This window comes from Setaria italica, chromosome IX, assembly GCF_000263155.2.
Source record: "Setaria italica strain Yugu1 chromosome IX, Setaria_italica_v2.0, whole genome shotgun sequence".
Classification (NCBI taxonomy): domain Eukaryota; kingdom Viridiplantae; phylum Streptophyta; class Magnoliopsida; order Poales; family Poaceae; genus Setaria; species Setaria italica.
Window position 1 is genome coordinate 12,386,221 of NC_028458.1, and position 27,630 is coordinate 12,413,850.

General features: G+C 44.0%; 3 protein-coding genes and 1 pseudogene across 3 annotated transcripts; all 4 read right to left on the minus strand.

Annotated features, from left to right (window-relative positions):
* Positions 1-78: 78 nt before the first annotated feature.
* On the minus strand, positions 79-2,309 carry LOC101758499 (formimidoyltransferase-cyclodeaminase). The gene is made up of 3 exons (XM_004982462.4): positions 1,958-2,309; positions 867-1,308; positions 79-789 (listed from the first exon to the last, which is right to left on the minus strand). The coding sequence occupies exons 1-3, from the start codon at positions 1,979-1,981 to the stop codon at positions 278-280; spliced, it is 978 nt and encodes a 325-aa protein (XP_004982519.1). The 5' UTR covers positions 1,982-2,309; the 3' UTR covers positions 79-277.
* Positions 2,310-4,876: 2,567 nt separating this feature from the next.
* LOC101759180 lies at positions 4,877-7,549 on the minus strand. The gene is made up of 4 exons (XM_004982463.2): positions 7,393-7,549; positions 7,033-7,103; positions 5,402-5,491; positions 4,877-5,172 (listed from the first exon to the last, which is right to left on the minus strand). Exons 1-4 carry the CDS (start codon positions 7,481-7,483, stop codon positions 5,149-5,151), a joined length of 276 nt encoding a protein of 91 aa, XP_004982520.1. The 5' UTR covers positions 7,484-7,549; the 3' UTR covers positions 4,877-5,148.
* A 6,779-nt stretch (positions 7,550-14,328) lies between these two features.
* Positions 14,329-16,312, minus strand: LOC101770705 (annotated as a pseudogene).
* A 3,993-nt stretch (positions 16,313-20,305) lies between these two features.
* Positions 20,306-23,015, minus strand: LOC101759585 (putative receptor-like protein kinase At4g00960). Its single transcript, XM_014805791.2, has 7 exons — positions 22,252-23,015; positions 21,984-22,106; positions 21,705-21,826; positions 21,402-21,612; positions 21,052-21,295; positions 20,816-20,975; positions 20,306-20,708 (listed from the first exon to the last, which is right to left on the minus strand). Exons 1-7 carry the CDS (start codon positions 23,006-23,008, stop codon positions 20,361-20,363), a joined length of 1,965 nt encoding a protein of 654 aa, XP_014661277.2. The 5' UTR covers positions 23,009-23,015; the 3' UTR covers positions 20,306-20,360.
* Positions 23,016-27,630: the final 4,615 nt, after the last annotated feature.

The window sequence follows — 27,630 nt, forward strand, 5'->3', positions numbered from 1 at the left end:
CTTGATGGTTGAAAACATGATTGGTAAATCATCAGAGAAAATGTTTTGCCTCTGCCTGCCTGACGCCCCTCCCGTTGCTTCGCACCAGAGCTCCCCATTTCTGATGTGCTATTATTGCTAAAGTTTTCCAGAATTTACATATGCAGAATCAGGCATGATTGGTTCCTGATGCAGTCTGGAGCCACAACTAAAGAGCAGCATGCTTGCAATTACAAACAGGCATGATTCGTCTGGGTCAGTCAGTCTCACAAATCAGCATGATTCTATTACATTCATATCAATCAGCAGCACAAGTTATCTTCAAATACTTGTCAAGCATTCTGTCCTTAGTCAAGTCAGTGAAGTACCCCTTCTCAACTTCGAGCCCTTGCTCTGCTGCAATCTGCTCCACCACGGTCTGAACTTGATAGGCACTGACATGATCTGGATCCAACAAACATGCGATCTCTGTGCAATCATCTCCATGGATAAGTGCAAGGGCTTGCACCGTCGGAAGCCCTCCACCGCGTCCAGTTAATCTTCGAGTAATCCGCCTCACAGTCGCAACATCCTTGGAGAGCACTGGCACATTGTAGCCCTCAAGAAAAGGTGTTGCTCCAACTGTTGTGGCCCCTCTTTCAGAAGAAACATTGGTTGGACCCTCATCAGGGCTAATTGGCAGAACATCAGGGAGCATGGTACCTGACCATTGGTTGCCCATGTGATTTGGCCGGTAGTAGCCGAGCTCACGCCGTATTGCACCTACAGATTTGCCTGTGGGGTGGGCTGCTGCATAGAGGAACACTGGGACTGCATACAAAATTGGGCAGAAGGGTCAAGATATTTGTGTGGCTGATTTTTATTGTTGCCTATCACATTTAACATACCTTGAAAACCATTGCCTATGTCAGAAGCCACCTGCTTAGCCAAGGAAGCTGCATCCTCCATTGTGGCTTGACCCAAGGGGTGGAAGGACAGATCATCATTGACACCCATCCTAGGATGCGCTCCTGAGTGCAATTCGAGGTTTATGGCTGAAAATGCAGCCTCCATCATTGCCAACAATACCTTCCTGATTGGGCTATATATCACTTCAGTTGAGCTGTCATCGATGATATACGAGACAAGTGTGTAGCGTACGCGGTTGTAGAGACAATCTTCGAACTTGCTAAGCACTGCAACCTGAGGATCAGTCTTTGCTGCAAGATCAATTGCATCAATAGCCGTGGGGTTGCGGCTTTCAGAAATGTAGAGCTTGCAGCAAATAAACTTTGAGTACATCATGCTGAGATTGTCCTTTGCATTTGGAGCAGGCAGAGAAGATGAAACCTGGATAGCAAGTTGTGCGTGAGGTTTTGTAAGTAGGGACTGGACAAACATTGAAGTGACCAGCATAGTGTTCCTATGTCTACTGGCATCAGTTCGGACAGTAACAAGATGTTTTTAGCCAGTTTGTAGCAGAATGAGTACATTGACGAACTTTGCATATTTGGATTTTCTCGGAGACAAATACCTTGTTTCCAAATTACCTGTAATAGTTTCTATAAAGAAAAAGAAAAAGAAGAACTTCTTGACAGGAATTATTTCGTTGAACAGGTCCTTTGTGATTCCTAACAACAGGCTGCTACTTGGGAGTTGAGCCTTTATGTCATATCGATGTTAGATTACTTTCCCAGATAAGAATCAGGTAAGTTAAGTTTTCTTCTGCAAAAGCTAAATTACTCCAGTTTTCTGCTGACAAATCAAAATATTTTTGCAGGAAAAATGTTCCACCGAGCTGAATTCTTGGGACCAAGTTTAAAGACAGCAATGCAAGTAGCAGCACATCAACAGGTAATTTTCTCGAGGAGCATGCCTCTCTTTTAGCATAATTTCTTGAGTCAGGTTTAGGATATGATGTTTCTTGTTTGATGCCGAGAGATCCGAATCATCTTTGAACTGTGGGAGATTAGATGCTAGAGAGAGAGAAAAAAAGCACCTTGTCTGCGTGATCGGGCTCCATGCCTTGCTCCTCTTGATCTCCCCCTTTCTCTCTGTGTGTGGCTCTTCAATGAGTGCTTGTTCCTGCTCGGTGACTGAACAGGGGCCCTTTTATAGCGGGATATGCATCATGACTCATGAGGGGTACTTGCTAGGAAACCCTTTTGCGCTCTGTTTACTTGCTTCTTGCAAAGTCAGTTTACCAAGGTCGCATCCCAACGCCATGTAATTTGTAGGACGCAGCATGTGCCTATCAGCTTTCTGACTCATCATCATCAGCCAGCGCCACCCCGGCCCGGCCCCTGCATCACGATTCACAAACCGCATGCGGCGACTTAACAAGGCTGATTATCTTGAGACCCACAGAAGCATGCCATCACTCGAATATGTATGCTATAAGCTCATGATTATCTTTAGCTGGTGGTGTAGCCCTTGGCACCTTGCTTGTGTTCGTGAATCATGAGTCATGGATCTTGTCCGTTACCTTCCAGTGCCCGCCAGTACAATGTCATTGTCCACCTTGAGCACACGGTTTCGCAGAAAACCATTTTCCAGAAGAGACGACAGGCTGATAGCTCTGTGCGGTGTGTCATTGTGTGCATCCCGAAATAACAAACAATAAGCTGTATGGATTCGATTTGCCACGCATGCAATGTAGTAGTAAGTTTTTTTTTTCAACATTAAATGTAGTAGTTATTGCCGCCTCGTGTGCATCAACTGTTGATCCGTCCCGTAAAGGCTTTGCAACGGAAAGCAGTTGGATCTGTGTGTGTGGTGTTGGTGTGTACGTCCATGACCGCCCTGCACTCTCTTTGGATTCCAGGACGATGGCGACAAGAGCAAGGTCACTGATAGCTGCCCTTCTTTCCTATGGCATAGCTGTACCTCTTCTGATTTCGTCACCGCTTGGAGAAAAAAAAATATCCTGCTTCGAATGGGATGGCTGCTCCAGAAATTCATCCGGTTTCAGCTCCAAATTTGACCCTGATTTTCATCTGGTTGCCAAGGTTACAGATAGTCTGGAAGACTCGTGCCATTCAGAGGTGTCAGGTCCCAGACCCGGAGGCATCCGGGGAGTAGTCTGATGGCGTGAGGACAAGCATCATGTGTGTATGGACGCTACGGACAAGGCCACAAGGGATACGGAAGGAACGGAAAAGACGGAGAGGCCTCGTGCTGTTATCCGCTCCGTCTCCCCGTGGATAGGATCGGTGCTCCAGCCAGTGGCTGGGCCTGCGAGGCTGCGTAGTTCGTGGGGTCGGGGCGGGGGGTTCACGTGCATCTTTTACTTCAAAGCATACTGTCGTTTTCCACGCATACTGTCGTTTTCCACGCCCAAGTACAGCAGCACGACTATGCATCTGACGTTCAGGACAACAGGAGTTCTCGTGACCCATCTTCTTTCCCCTTTTACCTAGCAGGTCGTCGTGGTAACAACTACCAATAGTTTTTTTTTAACGGGAAATCACTGTCGTTGAGTCACTGTCCTTTGATCTCCAGGGCCAAGGGCCGACGAGTACGCGATCCTTTGATCTCCAGCTCGCATGATGCAGGCCCCAATATTTGTGTTGCGTATTGTACAAACTTGGGTGAAACGTGCAGTGGCGTTGACGTTCACGAGGGTTCCAGGGGGACACGGTCACACGGATCGGACACCATCATGTGCACGCCAATACGCCACGCGCTGGTCCACACCGCGTTCGTCGGCGGCCGTGCCCGCCCGTGTGTGTATATGGGTCACGCTCACCGCGAGATCAGTGCACACGCTTAGTGGGCGTTTGTTTCGTAGGACCTAACTGTGATATCTGGATACTAATTAGACCTATATTTTTAATTACAAAACTAATTTACAGATGAAGGCTAATTCGCGAGACGAATCTATTAAGTCTAATTAATTCATGATTTGACAATATGATGCTACAGTAACCATTGCTAATGATGAATTAATTAAGCTTAATAGATTCGTCTCACAAATCAGCTCAGAGCTTCTGCAATTAGTTTTATAATTAGATCATATTTACTCCTTTTAATTAGTATCCGAATATTTGATGTGATAACTTAAGCCTAAGATCTAAACAAGCTCTACTTCAGCCAAAAGTGGCTTGCACTGCGTCTCGTCTCGAGCCGTGCGTCACCCCGTGGCCTTTGACCAATTCGCTGAAATTCCCTGGAACACGTGCCATTCCGGTGCATATCGGCAAAATAGTTTTTTTAAATTCTGTGCTAACCGTGAATAACTTCGCAGCCCAGATAACTGGTTTGGTCTTTCCCGTGCGTGCAATTTTATATGGAGTTTATAATACAAATTGCATTTTTTTCACTGGCCAGCCTTTTTTTTAGGGCAATTTTTCACCGACAAGCTTAAACCCTCGCACCTTGCAACAGAAGAATGGGTCGAAGGGGCCCAACATGTAACCACCCGCCCGATCGATTCTCAGAGCATTTCGAGCTTCGCATCTTGCAACGGAAGAATGGGCCGCCGGGGCGCAACATATAACCACCCGGTTCAGAGCATTTCGGGCTTCGCCAATGGGCCAAAGCCTTATATATAATCACGTATTTTCTTCACACGAAAATGAAAATTATTTTGTTTCAACAATTTTGACCCAAATTCAAGAATAGAAACCCCGCAAATTGCGAATACGATCGCTATCACAGCACGACTCCGCCAATTCTGCTTTTTTTTTTGTGAAATAAATCTAATTCTACTTTGGGTCTCGTCCTTTTTCAGCTCGCATTTTTCGATCTGCAGATGAATTGGGCAAAAGCATGTCACGATTGTCCTTGCTCGTATAGACGTCCGTATCGCAGCCCGCAGGCGCACCACTCAAAGTCTCAAACTGATAGCTTAGTGACAAACCAATAATGAAGTATGGCGTGCAGAGCATGCTTCAAGTACAGAGGGAGCAAGAAAAAATGTAGGTGGCAACAGAAATTAAAACATCAATTAATCAATTGCGAAAAACAAGTACAACACCTGCAGTGTCCGCTAACATTTAGTTACACTGCCGCAAGATTATTCAATGGTGGCTGAGAGTAAGTGTAGCTTCTCCAAATCTTGCCTACATAAATCAAAATCTCTGGTTGCCACAATTTGTCGTCAACAACTTGAAAGCACAACATAACATTTCTTTTTATTTGACATAGTTGCTTGGCCGCAGAAAGGTGGTACAACTCTGGTGCAACCAACTATGCCGCCTGTGCTGGAGCCGCCTGTAATGGAATATCATATTTTTGAAACAGTATTAGAATAAAAACAAAAGCTATAGTTAGTGCATTGAGATACAGAGCTTAATTTTCATAGCACAGGAAGCAAGACTTTAGTTTCAACAAGCTATTTCTGCTCAATCACTAACCATAACCATAACCATAACCAAGTGACTAATTAATTCCTAGAGACTAGTTCGAGCTTTACTATAAACAATTAAATGTTCAAAAGTACCTCTGCCTTGTCTTCCTTCTTCCCCCCAGTGAAAAACTTGATACCACCATAAATAACAGCACCCCACATAGACAAGCTGGCTAGCACAAACTGCATGATGACAGAAAGCAAGAAAACTAATTTCAACAGACATGCAGTCGAGTGCCCAAAAAATAAAAAACTATTTAAACTGAACTTATATTCTTTTGGAGATAACAAAATTCAACTATCATTGATGTAATGTAAAAACACAATCAGAAGCAGACCGTGTAAACAAAATTACAGAACCATATAGAAAATCAAATGCAGCAGATATCATATAACAAAACCACTGTAAGACATAAATCAACTGCACAAGGACAATGCTTGGCTGAGCCTGAGCATATATGAAGTTCCTAAAATTAACTATAGCACAAAATTTATTTATTTTTACAAAGCAAAACTGCAAAATTGGACCAGAGGTCTAGCTTCATATTAATATGTTTAAATAAAGGTAAGCAAGTATAGATTGGTTTTGGTCAGTTATTGTTTAGAGTTAACACCAACAAGGAGTAATTAAAAATCACTAGGTGCTAACCTGCCTAGCCTTGCATACATGTGGAGTGGTAGGACAGGGAAAACAGGGAGGAGGTGAAACATTCACTGGCTTTCGAAACACTACAAGTCAACATAATTTGGCTAGAGGCATGCATGTTGGGTAATTGCAATCAACCAGAGGTGCATAGACAAAGTACTTTACATGAAACATGACACTTTCAAGATGGATCAACGTCATCTAGAAAGAAGTTCAATGATACATGCACGTAAGAAATCTAGTACTGCAATGAAGAATTATAGCTAAAGAAAGTGCATGCAGTGCCAGTCATTTTAATGAATGTCACTATGAAATGCATTTGTTAAGGTACATAATATTGGAATCAAATCTTGTTTTCAATCAACAGGAATCAATACCGCAAGCTAAAAGAAATATCGATCACAGTGATGAAAGGCAACAAACAGTTATAAGACCTGTAATATCTGTGAGACCAAAAGGAACAGGACTACCAGAACTTATGCAGTTTTCACCCATAGGATATTCAACAGCTTTTCGTTTTTTTTCGTGAATACGCAGGAGAGCTGCGTATCTTTGTATTAAGAAGATGATGTAAAAACTTAGTACAACGCGGGCCGTCTGGGCGCACGCACACGGTTAACAGTTTGTTAGCTATTACATGGGAGATCAACAACCGTTTGGAATAAAAACGAAGCTCAGGATGACACTATCCCGTTCCCTGAACTTCTGCTGGTGCCGGCCAGCCGAGGGTTCTACAGCTTTTCGTAAGCACGCAAATGAATTCATGAATAATGTGACTGACTCTCATCAAGAGAATTCATGAGTTCATTAGACAACCAACTCTCCTAAAGTGCAAACAAGGAAAACTGTGCTTGCTCAGGACGATATATAATCCTCCATGTTGTCATAACACAAGCAAGAATACATAATTTATGCTACATCACGCAAGGTAAATGCAACTTTTATGAAATAATCTGTGCAAGGAAAACATACGCTCCTTTCACTAATTGTACCTCTACTCCAAGCACGATGAACGTCAATAACTCAAATGCCACTAGCTGCAACGGATTAAAACAAGATATTCATAGGGGAAACTCACGTGCTCTTCCTTCCACTTGCTCGGGCTCATCGGGTCCTTCCATAAGGGCACCTTCGCAGGCCCATGGCCGTCTAGCAAGCACACGAAATGAACCCATCATCAGCAAGGTAAACCATCAATCGCGACGACATGTTGCCCAAAAAAGAAAAAAAACAAGTAAAAAAGCGCCGATTAATCGCAGGACGATCTTCGCATGGACATCTAATAGTCTAACCGCATCGAATCCCATATCAAATCGCAGCCAAGGGACCTGGCGAAACGGATCCAGGAACGGCCCAATAGGGCCCCCGATCCAAACGACCGGCGCATGCGACTCCCGGATCTGGGAGGGAGGGAGGAAAGGGGAAGGGGAAGGTGTACCTGCGGCACCGGCGAGGCCGCGGCGAGAGACTAGGCGGGCGAGGGGGGAGGAAGTGGAGGACGCCGCCGCCGCAACGAGACGAGATGCCATCGCGACGAATCGACTCGTTTCAGGTTCGGGTGTCTCGCTTCTTCTGCTGTGGTGGGTTCAAGTCAGTGGAGGAGGCTCTTCTAGCGTCTAGGGTCCCGGATTTTATTTTGGGCTGGGCTGGGCCGGGAGTCGAAACGGATCCAGTACGCTAGTCCGAGTATATTTCTTCTTCTTTTTTTAAAGACAAATTTCGGTATGCTACGATTTGGTTACTGGTTTAATGAGCATGTATACGAATTTGAGTGGAATATGCATATTCTGAAACTCCTACTCCCTTCGTCCCGTAAAGAATGTCCATTTAGATTGATCAAGTTCGATCAAGTTTACAATAAAAAGTATCAATATTTGTAACACTAAATAGGTATGCTATGAAAATATATTTCATAACGAATCTAATAAAACTTGCTTAGACATCAAAAACATTGATATATTTTTATATAAACTTGGTCAAACATAAGATGGACTTAGGATAGAACCAATGGGACACTTTTTGCGGGACGAAAGAAGTAGGTTTGAAGGCTCCTCTTACATCCTGGCTCCACCTGGGACCCACGTATTCTCGAGTGGGAGGTGGGACTAGGATGGTAAAGAGCCATCTAATTTAGCCTAGCAAATTCAAGGATCGGCCTCAATAAGAGCTGGAGTTATTAAATACACTATACAATTTTGAGCTAAAAATAGATGTGCTGGATCGTGAAGGAGACAGAAGGACCATGATTCATTACCATCCCTAGGTGGGACCCACGCACATTCAGGTGGGACCCACGTACTCTTCAGTGAGGCCCACGGTATTTGTTGAGTGGGTCTCATGATCTTTCTTAAAAAAATTATCAATATTAGTTAAGTATAAAATATATTTAATTTATTTCCATGTATAAAATAATAACTAAACTTTGTATACTATATTCAACTATGGTAGCCTGTTAACCGCTGTTAGCACGCCAAGTTGTGAACCGCAAGCGTACGGATTAGTTGTAGCTCTTCCTTCAGAGTATACTCCCAAGGTTTATCAATCCATGAAACTTATAGCACAACATCTATTTCAACTAGCATTGTTAGTATTAACTTGGTGTTTATGAGAGATTCAGATCCAATCTACTAAGCATATACAGACAGATAACAGATAGAGCAAAGATAACCAATCTAGAGCAACCTAGACTATGCATATGTTGTAATTATGAGCATGGATAACAAAGCAACACAGATATGATCTCAGTAAAAAACATCTTTAAATCTACACCTCCCGAAACCCTCCACCTTACACAAGAAAGATCTTGTCATGATCACCTCTATCAGCGCAAGCAGGTTAAGGGCATGGTCATAAGAACATGTCATACTCATCAGTAGATCAGACATGCAAATCTGGTCACCACGACAACACCCTAGACAATCTATCATCGATTCCTAGATTGAAAACCAAGCAAACCCGAATAAGCATAAAACCATCAAAGAAGATATTTAGATCGCTAAGAACATGAACACAGATATTACTTCACCATGAGTGATTGTACATCACAAGATCACCACTAGGATTCTACATTGATCTTGATGACTTCTAGCTCCAGAACTCCAGCGTAGTCTTCGTCGTAGGGTGATCACGCCAGCAGAGGTTCGCCTACGCTAGCCCCTAGCAACTGCACGGCCCTCGGCTCTCCGGAGAGGTGTCCCTCAAGCTCTTTCTGCTTCTCTGCTGCTTCACGTTGAGTATGTCATCTTCTATATATGGAGCTCGATGGATTTTTGGGGTATTTATAGTCTAGAGAGTGCATGGCAAAAATTGAAAGGCGAGGGGGTGAAGGAAACCCCCAGGCCGATCGCCCTAGGCCTTCCTTTTGCCCTCTCGTGTCCTGTTTCATCCCCAAGTCTTCTCTGGTACTTTGAAGTCTTATTTTCACTTGCACGTGGGCTTGGCACGTTGGTTGCTTCGGGATAAGATTGATCTTCAATGACTTTCCAAATCTTCGCTTGATCTTCTTTGATTCGTCTTTGATCCCGAAGTGATTCTTGCTATATCTTCACAAACTTAGTCCTTAAATCTTCTCGGAGGATTGCTTGCTAAAGATGGGCGTCGGAAGGCTCAGATCAGCCTAGGCTCCTCTACGCCAATCAACCTAGACCCTTCCTGGGCCCGTTGGCCTCCGTCTTCGTCTGGTTCGATGCTCGTTCAGTGCTTTATCCAAAAATATACTTTTAGGTCCAATTTCCTGCAAAAATATAACATCCTCCAAAATATGTTGCACATGTGAAAATGACCGATTTATTAGGTGTGATCAATAGTTTAGGTATTAAATTTATGTCATTATTGAAGATGAACAAGGGTAAAAGTGTGTCAATAGCGAGCATCAACATAACCTTACTACTTTTTGACAATACTTTCATATTATAAACTCGCTAAATATGATTGAGTTGTTCACTCGTTGCTAATTTTATCTTTTATTTCTATCAAAACTAGGAATCGGTTGTCAATCTTTTAGCTATATCTAACGCCCAAAAGTCAGTGAATTCGTACGCAAAAAGTTATACAGTGCTCGAATGATCATTATGATAAAAAAATTGTTTCGATTTAATATTGGATGCGAACAATTCAATTTTAGATTATATTTTATATTTTTATTTGGTTCGATGCATGATGCGATGCTACTTTGAGCATAATAAGATAATAAGTTCACTTTTTATCATTATTTCAGGTTAATATCTTTCGTATAGGCGCGTATCGCGCGCCAACCTGACTAGTATATGCTAAAAGGATATCATATCTAGTCTTGTCCAGAAGTATATGTAAAGAGTCTTGCACATTGCTCGGTCCTACGTATCCACCGGAAAGTTCTCGCGGCCCAATGCATATGGTACGGTGGAATCACGATGCACAATGCACAACTTACAACTTCTGTCTGCTTATCCATCAACTCTGATACTTAACGAAGTACAGTAGCATGGATAGTTTAATTTCGGAGGTATTCGTGCTGATTTGTAATAATTAGGGAGCTTATCACTGCTAGCTCCCGTTGTAATCAAGTAGTGATAAATATCTGTGATAGTTTTAGTTTTAGCAATGTTTTTGTAGCAGTGATGGAAAAAATCTGCATAATCTTTTTTATAAATTGCATATACGCAATGAAGTTAATTTTTTCCCATTTTATACTTTATTCTAACCATGCATTTTGCATTCCAATGTATGCTAGAATCACATGACATATCTAGTCTGGTCCGCAAGCTAGTGTCTCTATATAGTCTTGCACATTATTGCTCGGTCGGTCTTGCCAACTGGAAAACTCCTGCGGCCTAAGGAAGAAGCTAGCTTATACTACGATGAAATCACGATGCATTACTTACAACTTCTACTCATCCTTCTACCATCATCCTTAACCAGACGTTCCCAATGCATCTCATCCCGATTGGAACACGAGGCCTTACTTACTATATATTAAATTTAGCAAGAAACATATTATAAGTACACCAGCAATGAAAGACCTTTTATCTTGTGAGGAACCATTAAACACATTTTTTACATTTTTTATACGGGCATCGATGAAGCTAACACTCAATGTCATTGCTTTTTTAGTGTCAAACACTATTGGAACTAGTTAGCTTATAACAATTTGTTAAGAACCACATTGATGTTCATTATAACAAGTCGATGTAGTAGGATTAAATCCAACCCATTACGAGCACAATATAAATTTTGTTATAGGGACTTTCTAGCCATATACGGACATTTACCTTTCTTTTGGGATACACGTGCTATCAAAATCCTAATTTTTAATATTGGCTATGCACGACTCAAATTCTGAAGATCCAGATTCCATGAAACCTTAATGCACTTAGGGGTGTCAGTTGCTACGAACAATCGATTTCCAGGCTTTGCAAGGCTTAAAAACGACTCAAATTCTAAAGATCCAGATTCCATGAAACCTTAATGTGCTTAGGGGTGTCAGTTGCTAGGAACAATCGATTTTCAGGCTTTACAAGGCTTAAAAATCTAGTTTTTTCATTCATTTAGCTTGCTTTGTCATGGTGGAGCTGAACAATCAATGTATCTCCTATCCCCAATAGAAACAGCTCCCTATTTCCTAGTGAATTCTAATCAATCGCCATACTATGTTAGCAATGAAAACAAGTCTATGCAGTCCATCTATAGTTATTACAAAACTTGATAAGGATAAGGACTCAATCTTGATGCTAACCTACAAGCACTTGGCATGCGCTAAGTAAGAAATATTATCGATAAATTAAAAACATTATCAACAAAAACTAATAAAAATAAATTTACGTAAAGAAAATTAGAGTCCCATGAATCTAAACCATAATGCATCGGTCTTAATTCTAGAGTATACCTGAAAGAGATTTCGGTCAAGGTTAATCGATCAAAACCTGAGAGTGCAAGGATCATCCTCTTAGTGGCAACTTCATGCATAGTTTCATATAAATACTTGTTTCATTATATATCGCTAGGTTAGCAAGGCTAAACAAATATTGAATTGCAATGAAAAATATGAATTATACATGGATAAGTTCCCAAACCTCCAATTCCTAATAAAACAACAATAGTTTCTGCCTAATCCTTTGTTTGTTGTTCTAGCTCAGTTGTATCATGCTATATTTCCTTTGATCTTTCATGGTTTTGAATCATGCACCGGAAAAACTATTTATAGCCTCAAGTAACATTATCACCGTTCACCAGCTTGCGTTTATGGGTGTCAATGCACATGGCCTACAGTATGTGATGGAATGGGATACCAATTTATTTAGGTGTTCGGTTGGAAGTTATTAGATGGGGAACAAAACCATTCCACGCTCCATCTGTCCAAATCAACCCATCCCTCATGGGAGGAGTAGCTTCGCGCACACCTAGCTTTTAGTGGTGGGTGAGCAGAGAAGGCGGAGATCAAAGTGTTGATGACGAGGGTGGGTAGCACCAGCGAGTCTCACGGGTGAGGGTGAGGTGAGACGGGGCAGCGAGCCACATGGGAAAGGATAGGTGAATGAAGTGACTACGGGCGACGATAGCTAGGGCCAACGAACGCGAACCTCTCAACCATAGGCAAGATCAGGCCAAGCGTCAGCGAGCGCGGCCACCACGTAGAGCGGAGGACAATTTTGAGTAGGGCAGAGGAGGGAGAGAAGGGGATGTCAGGTGCCGCATCCCAATCCCTAATTGCTTGTTTATTAAAGTTCATCTTGCTTTCTGATTCTCTCCGAGAAGTGATTATCTAGGAGAGTGATTTTGTTTCTAAAAGTGATTCTATATTCCATTCTCTACAATATAATTTAAGGAGGAAGAATCTAATTCAGGGAGTGAATTAGGAGGAACTACTTTTTTTCCAGCTCTAGCGTAGTTTATATCCAAGAATCATTTTCAAAATCAATTTAGAATCACTCTATGCAAAATATTATTTGGTAGCTATGCCAAATAGGCCTTTATCATGGATGGTTCTATCTCCTCGACCAAATGCAAAACGAGACAACCATATCCCTCAAAATGGAACGAGATCTCCCACCGTGTCCTATAACCAAAACATATTTTCAACTCGCTACATATTTATTAATTTATATATACTTCCTCCATCCCAAATTGTAAGAGGTTTTGGCTTTTTGAGATATATTGCTTTTTCTACGCACATAGATGTCCATTATGTCCAAATACATAATAAAATCTATGTATCTAGAAATGCCAAAATGATCTACAATTTAAAACGGAGGAAGTACATTGCTTTGCTATTTTGTGCCTTTGAATAGTGCATGGACCAAAACCAAATGGCGCAACACGCTATACAGAAGCATTGACACCACGTGTCGACAATCAGGATGTCATTCAACCCTAGTGCAGTTATGCCAATAAATTCAAAGGATCAAGAATCAGTGTCCTAATAAAGCAAAGGAGGACAAGGAATGTGATGTGGTTGTGTGTGTCGAAGTTAAGACTTCCAACTAACAAGCCATGGATTCAATAAAAAAAGTCATAATGAAAAAAATCCATATAATTAAGCGACCCAATCCTTACAGGGACTAAAGTATCCATGATACGTATCCTAATTCAAGGTGAAAAGTATCAAGTTTGGTATTGCCAAAAAAATTTTATATGATCCACGCCATGATCTCGTGCTAAGTACTAGTAGTAGAGATACTGAGCACTGACCTACCATCTTCAGTTCACTCAAAAGAAAACTATTGAGACCCTTTGTATTGTTTTTTGAGGGACGTTCGTCTTACTAATTTTCAAATGACATTAAGAGTGCTCATTGCTTATTAGCTATGTCACGTTCTATCAGTGAACAGCACTACGTCTATATATCTTAATTGGTCTCAGTTTTGAGAGGAGAGCGGTGCGACGTACAGGGGTGGTCCTCAAGTATCTTACGTACACCACGACAACTCGAGGTTAATAAACACAGTGCTGTATATATATTTCTAATCTCCAAGGACGAAACAAGCAGCACACAAAACCCATCCAGCAAACCAATTTGGAGGAGGCAACAGACAGACCAACCGCAAGGAGATGATGAATACTCCCTCCGTTCCTAATTGTAGGTCGTTTTGACTTTTTTACGTTCATAGATATTATTATGCACCTAGACATACACTATATCTAAATGCATAATAATGTCTATGAATTTAAAAAAACTAAAATAATCTACAATTTGGAACGGAGGGAGTACGTACCATTGATTGTTCGATTGTTTATCACCCAAACTTATAAAAAGAAGAATGTAATGTGCATATGCATTTTCGCGTGACGAGTCTACAGACCAACGGATGCACGGCTTGACGAGTCTACGCATTTTTTTTTTGATGAAAAGAGTCTACGCATTTTCGCGTGAATGATACAATGTGCATATGCAGATATGCTACACATTTGATGCTGCACATTCAATTTTCTCCTGCTACTCCGTCTTGACAACCGGGTGCAGCAAGGACGGCGGGAACAGCCTCTTGGCCCCGGTGGCCTCCAGGATCCTCTGCCCGAGCGGCCGGCTCCCCCTGGTCGCCTCCTGCTTGTACGGGGCGCGGGACATCCCTTTGCCCTTGGTTATCTCGGACTCCACGTACCCTGCCGTGAGTATGGTGATGCCGATCGACCTCCGAGCCCAGCTCGGCTCTCAGCGTCTCGTAGAACCTGAGCTGCGCTGCTTTGCTGGCCTGCCCATCGTGTCGTGTCGTGCGTAGAGATGAAGGGGGTGTTTGGGAGGAGGGGGTTAAATTTTAGCCCCCGTCACCTCGAATGTTTGGACACTAATTATGAGTATTAAACCTAGACTAATTACAAAACTAATTATACAACCCCTAGGCTAAATCGCGAGACGAATCTATTAAGCCTAATTAGTCCATGATTTGACAATGTGGTGCTACAGATACCATTCTCCAATGATGGATTAATTAGGCTTAATAGATTCGTCTCGCAATTTAGCCTAGGGGTTCTGCACTTAGTTTTATAATTAGCTTATATTTAGTCCTCCTAATTAGTATCCGAATATCCGATGTGACAGGGCTAAAGTTTAGCCCCCTCCTCCCAAACACCCCCTAACAGTAATCCAAAATGAACGACGAACATGTACACATGGCAGATGATCAATGATCCATCTCAGTTTCTTTGCTTACGTTGTAGAAGGCCATCCTCGACGTGGCCACCGTCCCTGCCGCTGAGCAAGACACGACGAGTTTCCCGCTGCTGGCCTTCAGGTGAGGCAGAGCGTAGTAGGTTGGGTAGACAGAGCCCCAGAAATTCACATCCTGGAACGCGTAACGAATGCTCAAAACATGGCCTCTTACTATAATACTCCCTCTGCTTCTTTTACCCGTCACATTTAATTTGTCCTAAGTCAAAACTATTTAATTTTAAGTAGATTTATATGTAATACCAAATTTGTTTAATTGAAACCACCATGGAATATCTTTTGATAGTGCATATGTTTGGTACTCGTTCCGTCCCAAATTGTAGGTCGTTTTGCCATTTTGAGGTTCATAATTTTTGCTATTTATCTAAATATACACTATATCTACATACATAGCAAAATTATAAATTTAGAAATAGCAAAACGATAGGACGGAGGAAGTAGTATATTTGTTATTTTTTTTGACTTAGGACAAACTAAACGTGACTTAGGACAGATATATCTCAACTGGTATTGCATAATTGCAATAATGCAAATTAGCAGTAGTTGCATCTACACATGCAAAGTTATGTTAAGTACCATCAGTTTGGTGAAGGCAGTAATGTTGGTGACTTGATCGAAGAAGCAGCTGGACCAGATGCCGGCATTGGCAACCAGATGGTCCACTGAAGGAAATAGTGATCAGAGACATGGCTGTGTTAGTGTGTGTCCAAGAAGCTACAGATTGCATTCAGGGGGCTTAGCATGAGCGAACGTTTGCCGAAGTGAGCGACGGTCTCCTCGACGGCGCGCCTCGACTGGTCGGGGTCGGTGACGTCGGCCGGGAAGACGAAGACGTCCGGCGCGCCGCGCTCCAGGGCGGCGGCGGCGACGTTCTTGAGCGCCTGCTTCCTCCGGGCCACCAGCGCAAGGCACGCTCCTTCCTTGGCGTACTGGTAGGCAAGCTCCTGTTCATGCATGTATTTTACGAGGAAATTTCAGCAAGCATCACTACGAGATGTTTGCACCACCAGGGTGAGATGTTACTGACCTCGCCGATGCCGGAGGAGGCGCCAGCGATGAGCACGACCTTCCCTCTGAGGTCCTCCTTCCTGAGCGGCCTCACAAACGCCCGCATGGACAACAGCCTCACCGGAAGGAAGAGCAGGATGTAGAGCAGGATCACCAGCGCGGCGGTGGCGTGCATCACCACTCTGTGGAGCAGGAGGTACAGCTTCATCATTTTATTTCCTTGCCACCGATGGACGCGATCGAGCGCGCACGGCCCTAATGATGTGTGCGGGGCAATTGCTGCTCCTTTTCTCGTCTGCTACTATTAATATAATTTGGTTCAACCCTAATCTATATAAGTAGTTTATTTGCATAGCTAAGTATGAGATGTGAGCTCATCTACATGTAGTTGGGAACAACCTGATGGAGTTCTGGGGTGACTCGGGTGGCGACCCAAACCTTAGCCGCCGCCATCCCCCTTCCCCCTCCTCTCCCCCTCGCTGTCGCCAGAGGGACCTACCGGAAGCTCGCGCGGCTCCCAAGGAGGATGGCGGTGGGGTCTTTTTGCCGAGTTTCCTGGCTAGCTGCACCAGATCTAGGTGGGAGGCGGTGCTTGGCGGCCACGGCGGCACCGCGTGATGGTGGCCCTATCGCTCCTTGGCGCGGGTGGTGGCACCTTGGTGGCCGGCCTTGCAAAGGCGGGTGCAGCGGCGCGCGGTGGCGCACTAACGACCGGCTCAACGGAGGCGGGCGAGGTGCGGCTGCGACGGAGAGTGGTGGAGTAGAGACGACATGGTGCGGGCGTGGTGACCGGTGGCGGCCAGGGATGCGGCATGATGGATGTGTGATCTACGCATCCTAACCCTAGGGGCCTTGCTCAACCATTGACGGTGGGTGCCGCGTTCTTGGTGGGCCCGGTCGGTGTGGCCACTGTTCCTTGGGAGCTGGGCGTCAGTACCATTGCCTTCGGATCTGAGCATCCCGCGGACCCTAGGGCTGTCCTCCATCGGTGGTAGCCACCGCGTCCCTAGGTAGGATCGGACGGCTTGGCCGGCGTGGCTGCGAGGGGAGCGCATTGGCAGGTGCAGTCACCGGTCGGTGCTATACCCTATACGGCTCCACCTTCGTGCGCTGGGGAGGCATGTCCTCGCAGATGCGATGAGTTTCAGTGGCACGTCATTCTGGGCTGTGCTCAGGGGAACGGGGCTAAGCTGAAAGCCTCTACCTGCTTGCAGGTCGATGATGGCGATGCCTTCGGGCGCCGCATTACCTCCTTGGAGGCATCAATCTTTTGCCCCCTCTTCTTCTTTGCCGAGCGAGCTTCCTAGGTGAAAACCCTGACTATGTGGCTGGGCGACGGCTACACCTTTTGTGTCGTTCCCTCGCTGGAGGTGTCATCTTGGAAGATCAGGCCAGATTGCTATCATCGATACTCTAGGCCCATTACGTGTCTTCTCAGCGGGTGTGTTGTGAGGATTCTTGAGGCCATGATCAAGATCGACTCAATTTGGTTCCTACAAGACATGGATCGACAAGCATCAGTCGAGCGTTTTACTGCAGGACGTCTCTAACATCAAGAGTTTCTAAGTAGATAAGTGATGTGAAGATTTGTTGCTGCATGAGAACAAAGCAAGTTTGAAGCAAGGACGTAGAAGAAGTTTGAAACTTAGTATTTCTAGCTTTCATTCTTAGCCTTTGGTATTTCTCTTGTTTGTTGTGTTCCTCGGTTGTGAGAATTGAAATCTAAAAACTCTTGTAATTTTTTGGCTATATATATCCAAATGTCGATATAGAGGCCGGATGTTATCCATTATCTAAAATATCATATTGTTGGAGAAGGATCAGCCATTTATGCCACTGTTGATGATCAAATTCAACACCCTCAGTCACTTAGACATGATGACGGGTTTAAGGCCAGTCTCACTGCATAGTTTTGTTGCACAGTTACCAAGACTGAGAAATTTAGTAACTGTGCCAGTTGAGTGTCATGGGGATGAAACTCCTCGCTCTCCTGATGAAACTCCCCTCATAATGATCTTGCCAAGTCAGTAATTTTGCTGATGTGGCAACAAATTTAATGCTCATTAAATTCGCATTGAGACTGGCCTAATTGGCCGAATTTTGAGTAATTTGGCTAGTGATGGTGCAATATATTTAGCTTGTTTATAGCTGGATTAGTCACTGGGTTTATTTAATTCGGCTCTGAGATGATTAATGTGGCCGGATGATTAAGTGCTTGATTGAGTATGGTGTTTAGCGCAGAATTATTTGAGCGGCTACCTAAGCTCTGCATGCGCATCACACGGTTTCTCGTCATCGAAATCTGAAAGCATCGCATATTAAGCAGCTGCAGGGAGGACGAACAAGATAGGAAAAACTTGAGCATCATTGTTATCCGTTGCAAGCGTATACGCATCGCAGTTGTTCACTTACGTTTTGAACTTAATCTCACTCTTTCCTTCTCGAAATCTCTCTCCTCGAGGTGGGCTGTTGTTTAAGGTTACCAGAAGATCCTAGGTAAGATCGGAATAAACTATAGAACTTTAAGGTCGTCATAATGAGATCAGCCGACCCAACAATGATCCTCCAGATCACAAAGGTGTAAAATGATGACACACGAACGAACAAGGTTTGCTTGGAGTTGGAGGGATAGTCACTGTAGCAGCTTGCTCCATTGACGTTGACCCCGCCCGACCCCAGGAACACGTACGAGAGCGCAATTGCTACCGTTTTGTTGCACATGCGAGACGCGCCTTGGCCAGTGGCCACTATCTCGAGTCGTCCCTATACTTTGGTCGCCAACAGTCAGGTCCTGCCGTGTGCTCCATTTCCCGCCGAGCATATATATTTCATAGGCTGCAGGATATTATATGCGTCAGAATTACTCAGCCGTGGTCCAATTGAAGACCAGCTTATGCGAAGGTACGTAACAGCAGTTAGATTGCTACACTTCAGCAGTTTTATAGGTCGTCTCATGCAGTATCACATAAGATTTTTCTGATGTGGAGGAGAGAGGGTGAGGAGAGAGAAAGAAGTTGCCGTTTCGCGAAACAACTGCCTCATAGGATTTAGGAGTATGAGACGACTACCCCACCATTGTACGAGTTGTGATTGCCATACAACTCATAATATTTCTTTTTTTCTATGCACAAATTAAGAAAATAGAATTACTATGAGATAATTAAAAAAGACAACACATTGTACATATTGTTTATTAAGTCGTCTCAAAATTACGTGTCACTGCATGACACCACCTATTAGATAACATCAATGTATTTACCCTAAGGAAATAAATCAACGAGGAGATACAAGTATATCTTTCTTTATTATCTTCTCGTTTTCTTTCTACCCTAACTTTTTTCAAATCCTAACTGTTATTCTTCTCTCACCTCAAAACCCTTTGGTGTGCACGCCTTGATGGGGTTTCTTCCGGGTGAGCATTACACGGATCTACTACCACGCTGACCGGTGAGTGCACACGAGGTGCTAAGTGTGTGATGCATCGTGACGCGCCGTGAATTAACGTCAACATACTTTTTGGCCAATCTATCCACAATTGCGGCAGTGCAATCTTTAGTACCAATGCTTGCTTCAAAACAACCCGTGTAGAAAATAAAACAGAACGAAGAAGTGTTAGGATTAACTTAATCTATCATTAACTTAAACAGGATATTAGCTTAGCCTAATCATGATCACTAATCTTAATTAGTGCGGAATATTTAGATTAGACTAACCAGAGCCTTGAACCTCCATGATTTGCCTCTAAAGTTGATGTAGATGCCGATGTAGAAGTAGCAGCGAAGAATCTGACCACCAAATCAAGAGTAAAGACTCCCAATTTGATGATCCGTGGCCTGAACGTGGGTACGAGCTTCTACCCCTTTCAGTGCCCTTAGCATTCAGATTAGATATATTCTTGTGGAAGAACAGATCCTGTTTTGGGTGGCTAATCACATCATTAACTCATTAATTGCGATTAGGAGTCCCTCTAATATTTATAGCACTGTAGGAAGTTAGGATTGCGCCGACTATAGCAATAAACTGAGATATTTTAGATGATCATTATCTCGTGATTTATCTCTAATTAATCCCGGATTAAATTTAATTAATACTTTGTGATTAATCGGAGATCATATTCCAACAAGAAAATCCACGTCCATCTTGGTCACAGTTGTCAGGTTTTGTACTTGGTAGCGACTTATTACAAACTATTCTTATTTGGTCTTGTACAAAATTTCGTCTAGATTAGCTTTACAAATTGTCCATGTATCTATTATCTATCTAGGCTGGAACTCTGATACAGACATCCCATTCACAGAGAACACAGCAGCGGCAGCTGCTGCCCTTTGGTTACCCGAGCCTCCAGACACATTATCCCGCTCTTCAGAGTTCATCATCTCGCTATATGCAAAGGTGAACGCCGGCTTCGAGGGTGCCGCAAAGCTTGCCTCTTGGCCGTGGAGCATCATGAGTATGTCCAGCATGGTGGGCCTGTCTGCCGGGTTCTCCTGCACGCAGAGGAGCCCGATATGGATGCACTTGAGCACCTCGCTCTCCGGGGCTTGGCAGTCCAACGAGGGATCCATCGTCTCTAGTGGTGTTCTCTTCAACCAGTGATCCCATACCTAGTAATAAGATCACAATGCATGCATTTTTATTGGTGAGTGGTCAACATGATCTCATCGGCTCATCGCACTTCATAAAACAAAAGATTAGGAGCTAGGAAGCTCACGTAGCTCAGCAGATTGCCAGGTTCTTCAAGTTCTGATTCAAAGCATGTGTCGGTGTTTCGCCTTCCCGTAACGACCTCCAGGACAAGTACTCCAAAGCTGTAAACGTCCAACTTCACCGACAGGTGCCCCAGGACTGCGTACTCGGGCGCCATGTATCCTCTGGCAGACAAGAGAACAATGAAGTTCAGATCACGGAATGCTGTGTGATGAAGAACACAGATGAACATCATCTTACAGTGTTCCAACAACTTGGCTCGTGACCGTAGTCGTCTTGTCACCATTGAAAAGCCTTGCGAGGCCAAAGTCCGAGATCTTTGGGTTCATGTCAGCGTCTAGCAGGACGTTGCTGGCCTTCAGATCGCGGTGTATGATCTTGATCTGCGAGTCCTCGTGAAGGTACAGCAGACCTCGTGCTACCCCATATATTATACGGTACCTTGTCTCCCAGTCTAACAATGGATTTGACTCTGCTGCAGGTGCTGCAAATTAAGTGCAAAGCAATCATAAATTAGTGTGGATTGCAGTTTGTTTCTTCAGTGTTTGTTTGTTATCCTTTTGTTAAAAGAGATGGATTGCAGTTTGTACCAAAAAGGAAGGTGTCCAGGCTTCGATTCGGCAGGTACTCGTATACCAGTAGCTTCTCCTGTCCCTTCAAGCAAACGCCGAGGAGCTTTGCAAGATTGTTGTGACGAAGCTTGGCAACGAGTAGAAGCTCGTTTCTGAGCTCCTTTAGGCCTTGTGCTGAAGCTTTATCCAGCCTTTTCACAGCTATCTCCCGTCCATCTGGCAAGAACCCCTGAAAATAGGTAAGATTTGCGGTTGGATCTTATAGTAATATAATAGGTAGTATACTGCGTGTAGTTTCAATGTCTTTAGCCATTGTACGACCTTGTATACAGCGCCAAAGCCTCCATGCCCGAGCTTATTCTCTTCAGCAAAATTTGCCGTCGCCCTCCTTAATGTTGTCAGGTCAAAGAGGAGAGACCCGGCATCCTCATCTTCCTTGGGATCTGCATAGACAATTGGACATGCTTGTTGCTAATTTTTTCCAGAACCCTTCCTTTGCGCCACTTAAAATACTGAAGTTATATGTTCTGACGGCAGCAGAAGTGCAGAACATCACTCTTTCTACTTCAAATCAATTAAAGATTTGTTTGCAGAACTCACATTGTTTTGCTTGTCCTTTTCTCCAGATGTAGATGATAAACGCGGACGCAAGGACAACAACCAGGACCCCAAGGACAATGGCCATCACTGTTCCTGCGTTCCCTGAACCCTTTGTCCTGTTTGCTGCAGTTACGTGCAGAAAAGCTATTCATCAGTCTGAACTTAAATTGGAACATTATATTGTTGTGGATATATCAAGATATTGCTGTGAGCTCTGAACCTAATCTCGTTTCTCAAATCAAAATTAGGCAGGCTGTATAGAGCGTACTGTTCTGGCTTGCCGGAGCTGGCGGCGGCGGCGCGACAAGGTTGACCACCGGGCTGCCGTCGTAGAAGGGGTACACCTCGTACCTGAGGTTACACCACACCGCGGTGAACTGCGCGCCGGACGTGCCGTTGAACAAGCGGGGCATACTGTCCCTGAGCCTGCCGAGGCACCCCTGGCACGTCCCCGGCGCCAGGTCCGGCGTGCACTGCACCAGCCCGTAGATGCTGTACACCAGGTCGCGGTTCGTCGTGGCGAACCCTTCGCCGGAGGTGATCACCCCGGCGGCGTACCTCCTCGTGGAGTTGTGCGCCGCCCAGCCGGCGAGGGCGCCGATCAGGTCGGCGGCGAGCCCGACGTACTGGCCGGGGTTAGAGGTGATGTTGATGTCCTTGTTGACACCGAACGGTACCGGCGCGGCGGCGGCGGCGGCGGCGTCCGGGTCGGCGAGGAAGTCCGTGTCCGAGTACCTGAGGAGGCAGCGATCGTAGTAGATGGACGCGTCCCTGACGCCCCTGCAGAAGCCGAAGGTGATGTTCGGGGCGAGCGAGAGGCAGGACGCGCAGCTGGTGGCATTGACGTCGCCGCGGCAGAGCGCGAGGCCCCACACCTGGTCGGGGGCGGCGCCGAGCGTCTCGGTGGCGAAGCCGACGGTGGAGCTGGACGCGTTGGTGGCGAGGGATCCGAGCAGGGAGACGACGTTGGATTGGTAGGTGGAGTTGATGCCGTAGGAGGTCCTGTTGTTGCAGACGTAGTTCATGAGGTTGAAGGCGTGGCTGCGCCCTGGGTGGTGAGCGAAGAGAGCTAGGAGGAGGAGAAGGGCGGCGGCCATGGTGTGCGTGGAATTTACGGTTACATTTCCCGTCCTAGTGAAGTAGTGATGAATATAGGAAAAAAATTGGATGGACCCTGGGCTCATTGCGTCCACCATGAGCTCCCTCCCTGGATGAAGGACGCGTGGAGACGCGCTGCATCAGACGGTCCTGGAATCGAGCATGGCCGTCCGTGGAGTTAGCGGCTCGTTCAGCATCGAGGACGTCCCGGCTTGGCTTCTCTTTCCGTCGGCTTGGCTTCTCTTTAAATCGGGGAGTCAGACCGTCAAACTCGTTCGTTTCATCTTCCCTGAGTTTGCCGCCGCCAGTAGCCCTAGACCAATTGCACGCCTCCACTGCTGCTTCCATGGATGAACCAGCCCAATTGCACTCCTCCATTGTTGCTTCCATGGATGAACCAGTGGCCTGCATGGAAGACATTAGAGGCCAAGAAGATGGAATGACAACTGTTGATCGGATGACATTTTCTTCTCTCTTGGAGGATTCACGTGCACTAGAATTTGATGCCGTTGGTGATGGTGGTCGAGAAGACGAACAGATAACACAGGTTAGTTATCTGCTTAGATCGTTCTGCATTTTTTTTTGACAAATGTTTTTTCTTCTATGTTGTTTGGTATCTGAGATATATTGCCCATATTTGACAGAACAACATGGTTACCAGGGGAGTAGAGAACATCGGCACCATTTTACAGACGTCTGGATCCATAGAGAATGAAGTACCTGATGAGGTAAAAAAATATTTAACAAACTTACAGAATATGTAACATTTTGTTTTATTTTTGGCACGCCTTTAATTGAAAATTCATATGTACAGGAGGTGGTTCGTAAAGGTGGGCAAAATTTCATCACTCCTACAGTTGGAATGACATTTGAATCTGAGGATCAAGCTTATGAGATGTACAACACCTATGCCGGCAAGGTTGGGTTTAGTATTAGAAAGAGCAAGACAAAGCACCGCCGAGATGGAAGTCTATGTCAGAAATTTATAGTTTGCAGTAATCAAGGACATCGAGAAAATGAGGCATCGCAAAAGGACATAACAAGGACAGGTTGTGATGCTCGTGTCCAGTTTAGTATCAGCAAAGAGGGGATTTGGAAGGTACAAAAGGTCATAGAACAGCACAATCACTATCTTGCTAGCCCAAATAAGGCACACAAGTTGAGGTCCCAAAGACAGGTTATAGAGGCAGATAGAAAATTAATTGGGCAGATACGAGAAGCTGGAATGAAGCCAGCCTAAGTTTATGAGTTCATGAAGCAGTTTTATGGAGGAGAAGAGAACATACCATTTGCTAAGATGGATTGTGATAATGAGATTGGTCGCGAGCGCAGGCAGTACTTAGAAGCCAATGATGCACAAACACTATCTGAATATCTGAGAAATAAACAGTTAGAGGATCCTACATTTTTTTATGCATTTCAGGTAGACAAGGAAGATGGTCGCATAGCAAATTTCTTTTGGGCAGATGGTCAGTCTATCATGGATTACAAATGCTTTGGCGATGCTGTGTTATTTGACACCACATTTAAAACTAATAAGTTTGAAATGCCTTTTGCTCCGATTCTTGGCTGCAACCATCACAAGCAAACAATAATTTTTGGGTGTGCACTTCTCTTTAATGAAACTATTGAATCATTTGTTTGGCTCTTTGAAACCTTTCTAACAGCAATGTCAGGACAGCACCCCAGCACAATTTTTACAGATCAAGACGCGGCTATGGCAGGAGCAATTGCTTATGTATTTCCAAATACAAGCCACCGTCTTTGTTTGTGGCACATTTGCTTAAATGCCGCTAAACATCTTAGTCATGAAATTCATGAGGCGGATAAGAAAGGTAACAAGTTACTAACAGATTTCAAAAATTGTGTTTACGAAAACAGGTCAGAGACTTATTTCTTAGAGAAATGGCAAGAACTGTTGGCTAAATACAATCTTGAGAATAACTCTTGGATGGCAAACCTATATGCTTTGAGGACAAAATGGGCTGCAGTATATCATGACTCTTTTACAGCAGACATGAACTCAACCCAGAGGAGTGAAGGTATGAATAATGTTTTCAAGAAACGATTTCGTAGGAGACTTGGTCTTTCGGAACTCCTTGTAGAATGTGAGAAGGTTGCAGTTAGTCTCCGAGCAAATGAGTTGGAAGCTGATTTTCAGTCACGCCGAAAGAATCCGGTTCCATATATTCCAAATCTACCAATGTTGAATACTGCAGCTGAATCATATACAAGGCGAATGTATTCGGAGTTTGAGGAAGAATTTAAGAGACAATTTACATTGACTTGTGATTTGTTGGAAGCTGTGAGGACAAACTTGACATTCTTTGTTAAATATATGGAGTCTGACCGTGGAGCAACGGTAGTATTGAACACTGAAGATTCCACCATTACATGCTCTTGTCGGATGTTTGAATCCATAGGTATGTGTACTATTTACATTTAGATTTATACACTGTAAGCTGTATGTAATATATGTAGTAATTGGCAACTATATCTTACAGGTCTATTGTGCAAGCATGCTCTCAGAGTCTTCAATACAAATAGAGTATACAATTTGCCATCGCAATATATATTGCCTAGATGGACAAAATACGTGAAAACTGGATTTTATATTGAGAAAAAAAGAACTGAGAAAGGAGATTTGAAGACACAGGCAGCACTTATATCTCGACAGGCCACATCTCTTGCACTGAAGTGTTCGCCATCACAAGAACTGCTTGATAAATTGCAGAAAGCCATACATAACTTGAACCTGGAAGCGGATACTTATCTAAGTGAGATGCATGAAAAATCCAACGAGGTTCCTCCAATTCCAAATGAAAGTGTCCAGCAACCATTAAATGGTGTGATATCATTTAGAATTCCTGAAGTAATAAAAGGACCAAAGAATACACGTTTCAAAAATGTTGTTGAAAAGAAGTCAGGAAAGAAGAAGAAGAAGGGTGGTCAGAAAAAAGGTACTCACCTGGCCACTACCTTTTGCTTATGTCTATAATGTTTTAAATATTGTATTATCATATATATATATATATTCATTGTAGGTGAAGATCAGGGAAATAATGATGTCCAAACAAGAGATGAACATGCTGAAACAAACCAATTAACTGTAAGACATTTACCTATTTTCCAAAAATTTCCCTTACAAACATGATTTTTGAACTCTTTCTTATTCTATGACAGGATTTTAATGTTGGGCCATCTTCAGCCATGGATGCTCCTTTTGTGCAAGCTGGATACGCTATCTCCACAATGCCACAATTCAATTTACTTGTTGATCCTTCTACAATGGTTGCTCCATACATACCAGGAGGATACACAAATCTCTTAATGGGAGTTGATCAAGATGCTACACTGCAAACTGCTGTCAGAAAGTTACATTTTGATGGAGTGCAAGAAAAATGAATCTATGTAACATTGTTGCTTTGCTGTTAGAAAGTCTCTTTTGGTCTCCTTTGAATCTATGTAACTTTGTTGCTTTGCTGTTAGAAAGTCTCTTTTGCTCTGAATAGGAGCTTTTTAGAACAATGCATTCAGAGAAACAATGAGATTCTTAAGACATCCATTCCACTGCTGATTTCAAAACATCCAAATATATTTCAGATAAAAATCACATTTTACAAGTATCAATGAACTCTTTATTGATACATCCTTCAACAGCATAAATGAAAGGCACCAAATTGTTCATAGTTCCTGTCAAACTGCTATTGTCTCAAAAAAAAGATCAACTCTAAACTGATACAATTGTTTACACGGATTCAACTCTTTCCTATCAAAAAATCTTGTTCACCATCCTATCTTCCGGATGCCTTGCTTCTTGCCGAAATAAGCCATAAACCCATGTAGTCTACTGATGCTCCCCCAGAAGGCCAGAAACATCTTGTAGTGATGCTGGGCAGCCATACTGCAGCATTTTTGAAGGGAGCCATGCTTCACGCCTTCACTGTATTTTCCCTTCACTGTAATTCTGTAAAACAGTCATGATTCATGGAAAAATCATTTGGGAAATCCGGATCAAACAGGGACATTACACATCATCATATTGTTCCAGCAAAAAACTAATAACAGTCATACTGCAGCACATTCAGAGTTGCTACAAATCGTATATTCAAAGGAGTACGGCATCTCATCTTCTAGTTACTGCAAAACATGAATCAAAGACAAATTTCAGACCCAATTTTTCTTCAGATCTGGAAAAAATTCAGATCTACATTCAGACTAAATTCCCAATGCCACGTACCTGGCAAAAGCACGGCATCGGACGGCGACGACGTAGGCCAGCAGACTGTCGCAGAGGGCACCCGGGTATAAGGTCCAGGCGGCGGCGAATCGATGGCATAGGCAGCGGGCGAATCGACGGCATAGGCGGCGCCGGGCACGGCTGCCGGTACACAGCAAGGGTGCTCGGGGAAGAGGCGCGGCCACGGCGTAGCCAGCACCGGGCGCGGCTAGATCCAGATGGCGGCCATGGCGCTCGGGGAAGAGGCACGGCCAGGTCGGACGGCGGCGCAGGTCGCACGCGAGGTGGCGGCGGCATCGTAGGAGAGAG

Bases quoted from the DNA above. Each gene is read 5' to 3' on its own strand.
- LOC101758499 (XM_004982462.4), bottom strand. From the start codon at position 1,981: ATGGAGCCCGATCACGCAGACAAG. The intron at 1,309-1,957 runs GTGCTTTTTTTC...CTTGCTATCCAG, and splicing joins AGCCCGATCACGCAGACAAG to GTTTCATCTTCTCTGCCTGC. The intron at 790-866 runs GTATGTTAAATG...TTTTGTATGCAG, and splicing joins CATAGGCAATGGTTTTCAAG to TCCCAGTGTTCCTCTATGCA.
- LOC101759180 (XM_004982463.2), bottom strand. From the start codon at position 7,483: ATGGCATCTCGTCTCGTTGCGGCGGCGGCGTCCTCCACTTCCTCCCCC. The intron at 5,492-7,032 runs GTGAGTTTCCCC...GTCATCATGCAG, and splicing joins GCAAGTGGAAGGAAGAGCAC to TTTGTGCTAGCCAGCTTGTC. The intron at 5,173-5,401 runs GTACTTTTGAAC...ATTCCATTACAG, and splicing joins AGAAGGAAGACAAGGCAGAG to GCGGCTCCAGCACAGGCGGC.
- LOC101759585 (XM_014805791.2), bottom strand. From the start codon at position 23,008: ATGAACTACGTCTGCAACAACAGGACCTCCTACGGCATCAACTCCACC. The intron at 21,613-21,704 runs GTCGTACAATGG...ACCTATTTTCAG, and splicing joins GCTTTGGCGCTGTATACAAG to GGGTTCTTGCCAGATGGACG. The intron at 20,976-21,051 runs GTAAGATGATGT...CTTGTCTGCCAG, and splicing joins AGCCAAGTTGTTGGAACACT to AGGATACATGGCGCCCGAGT.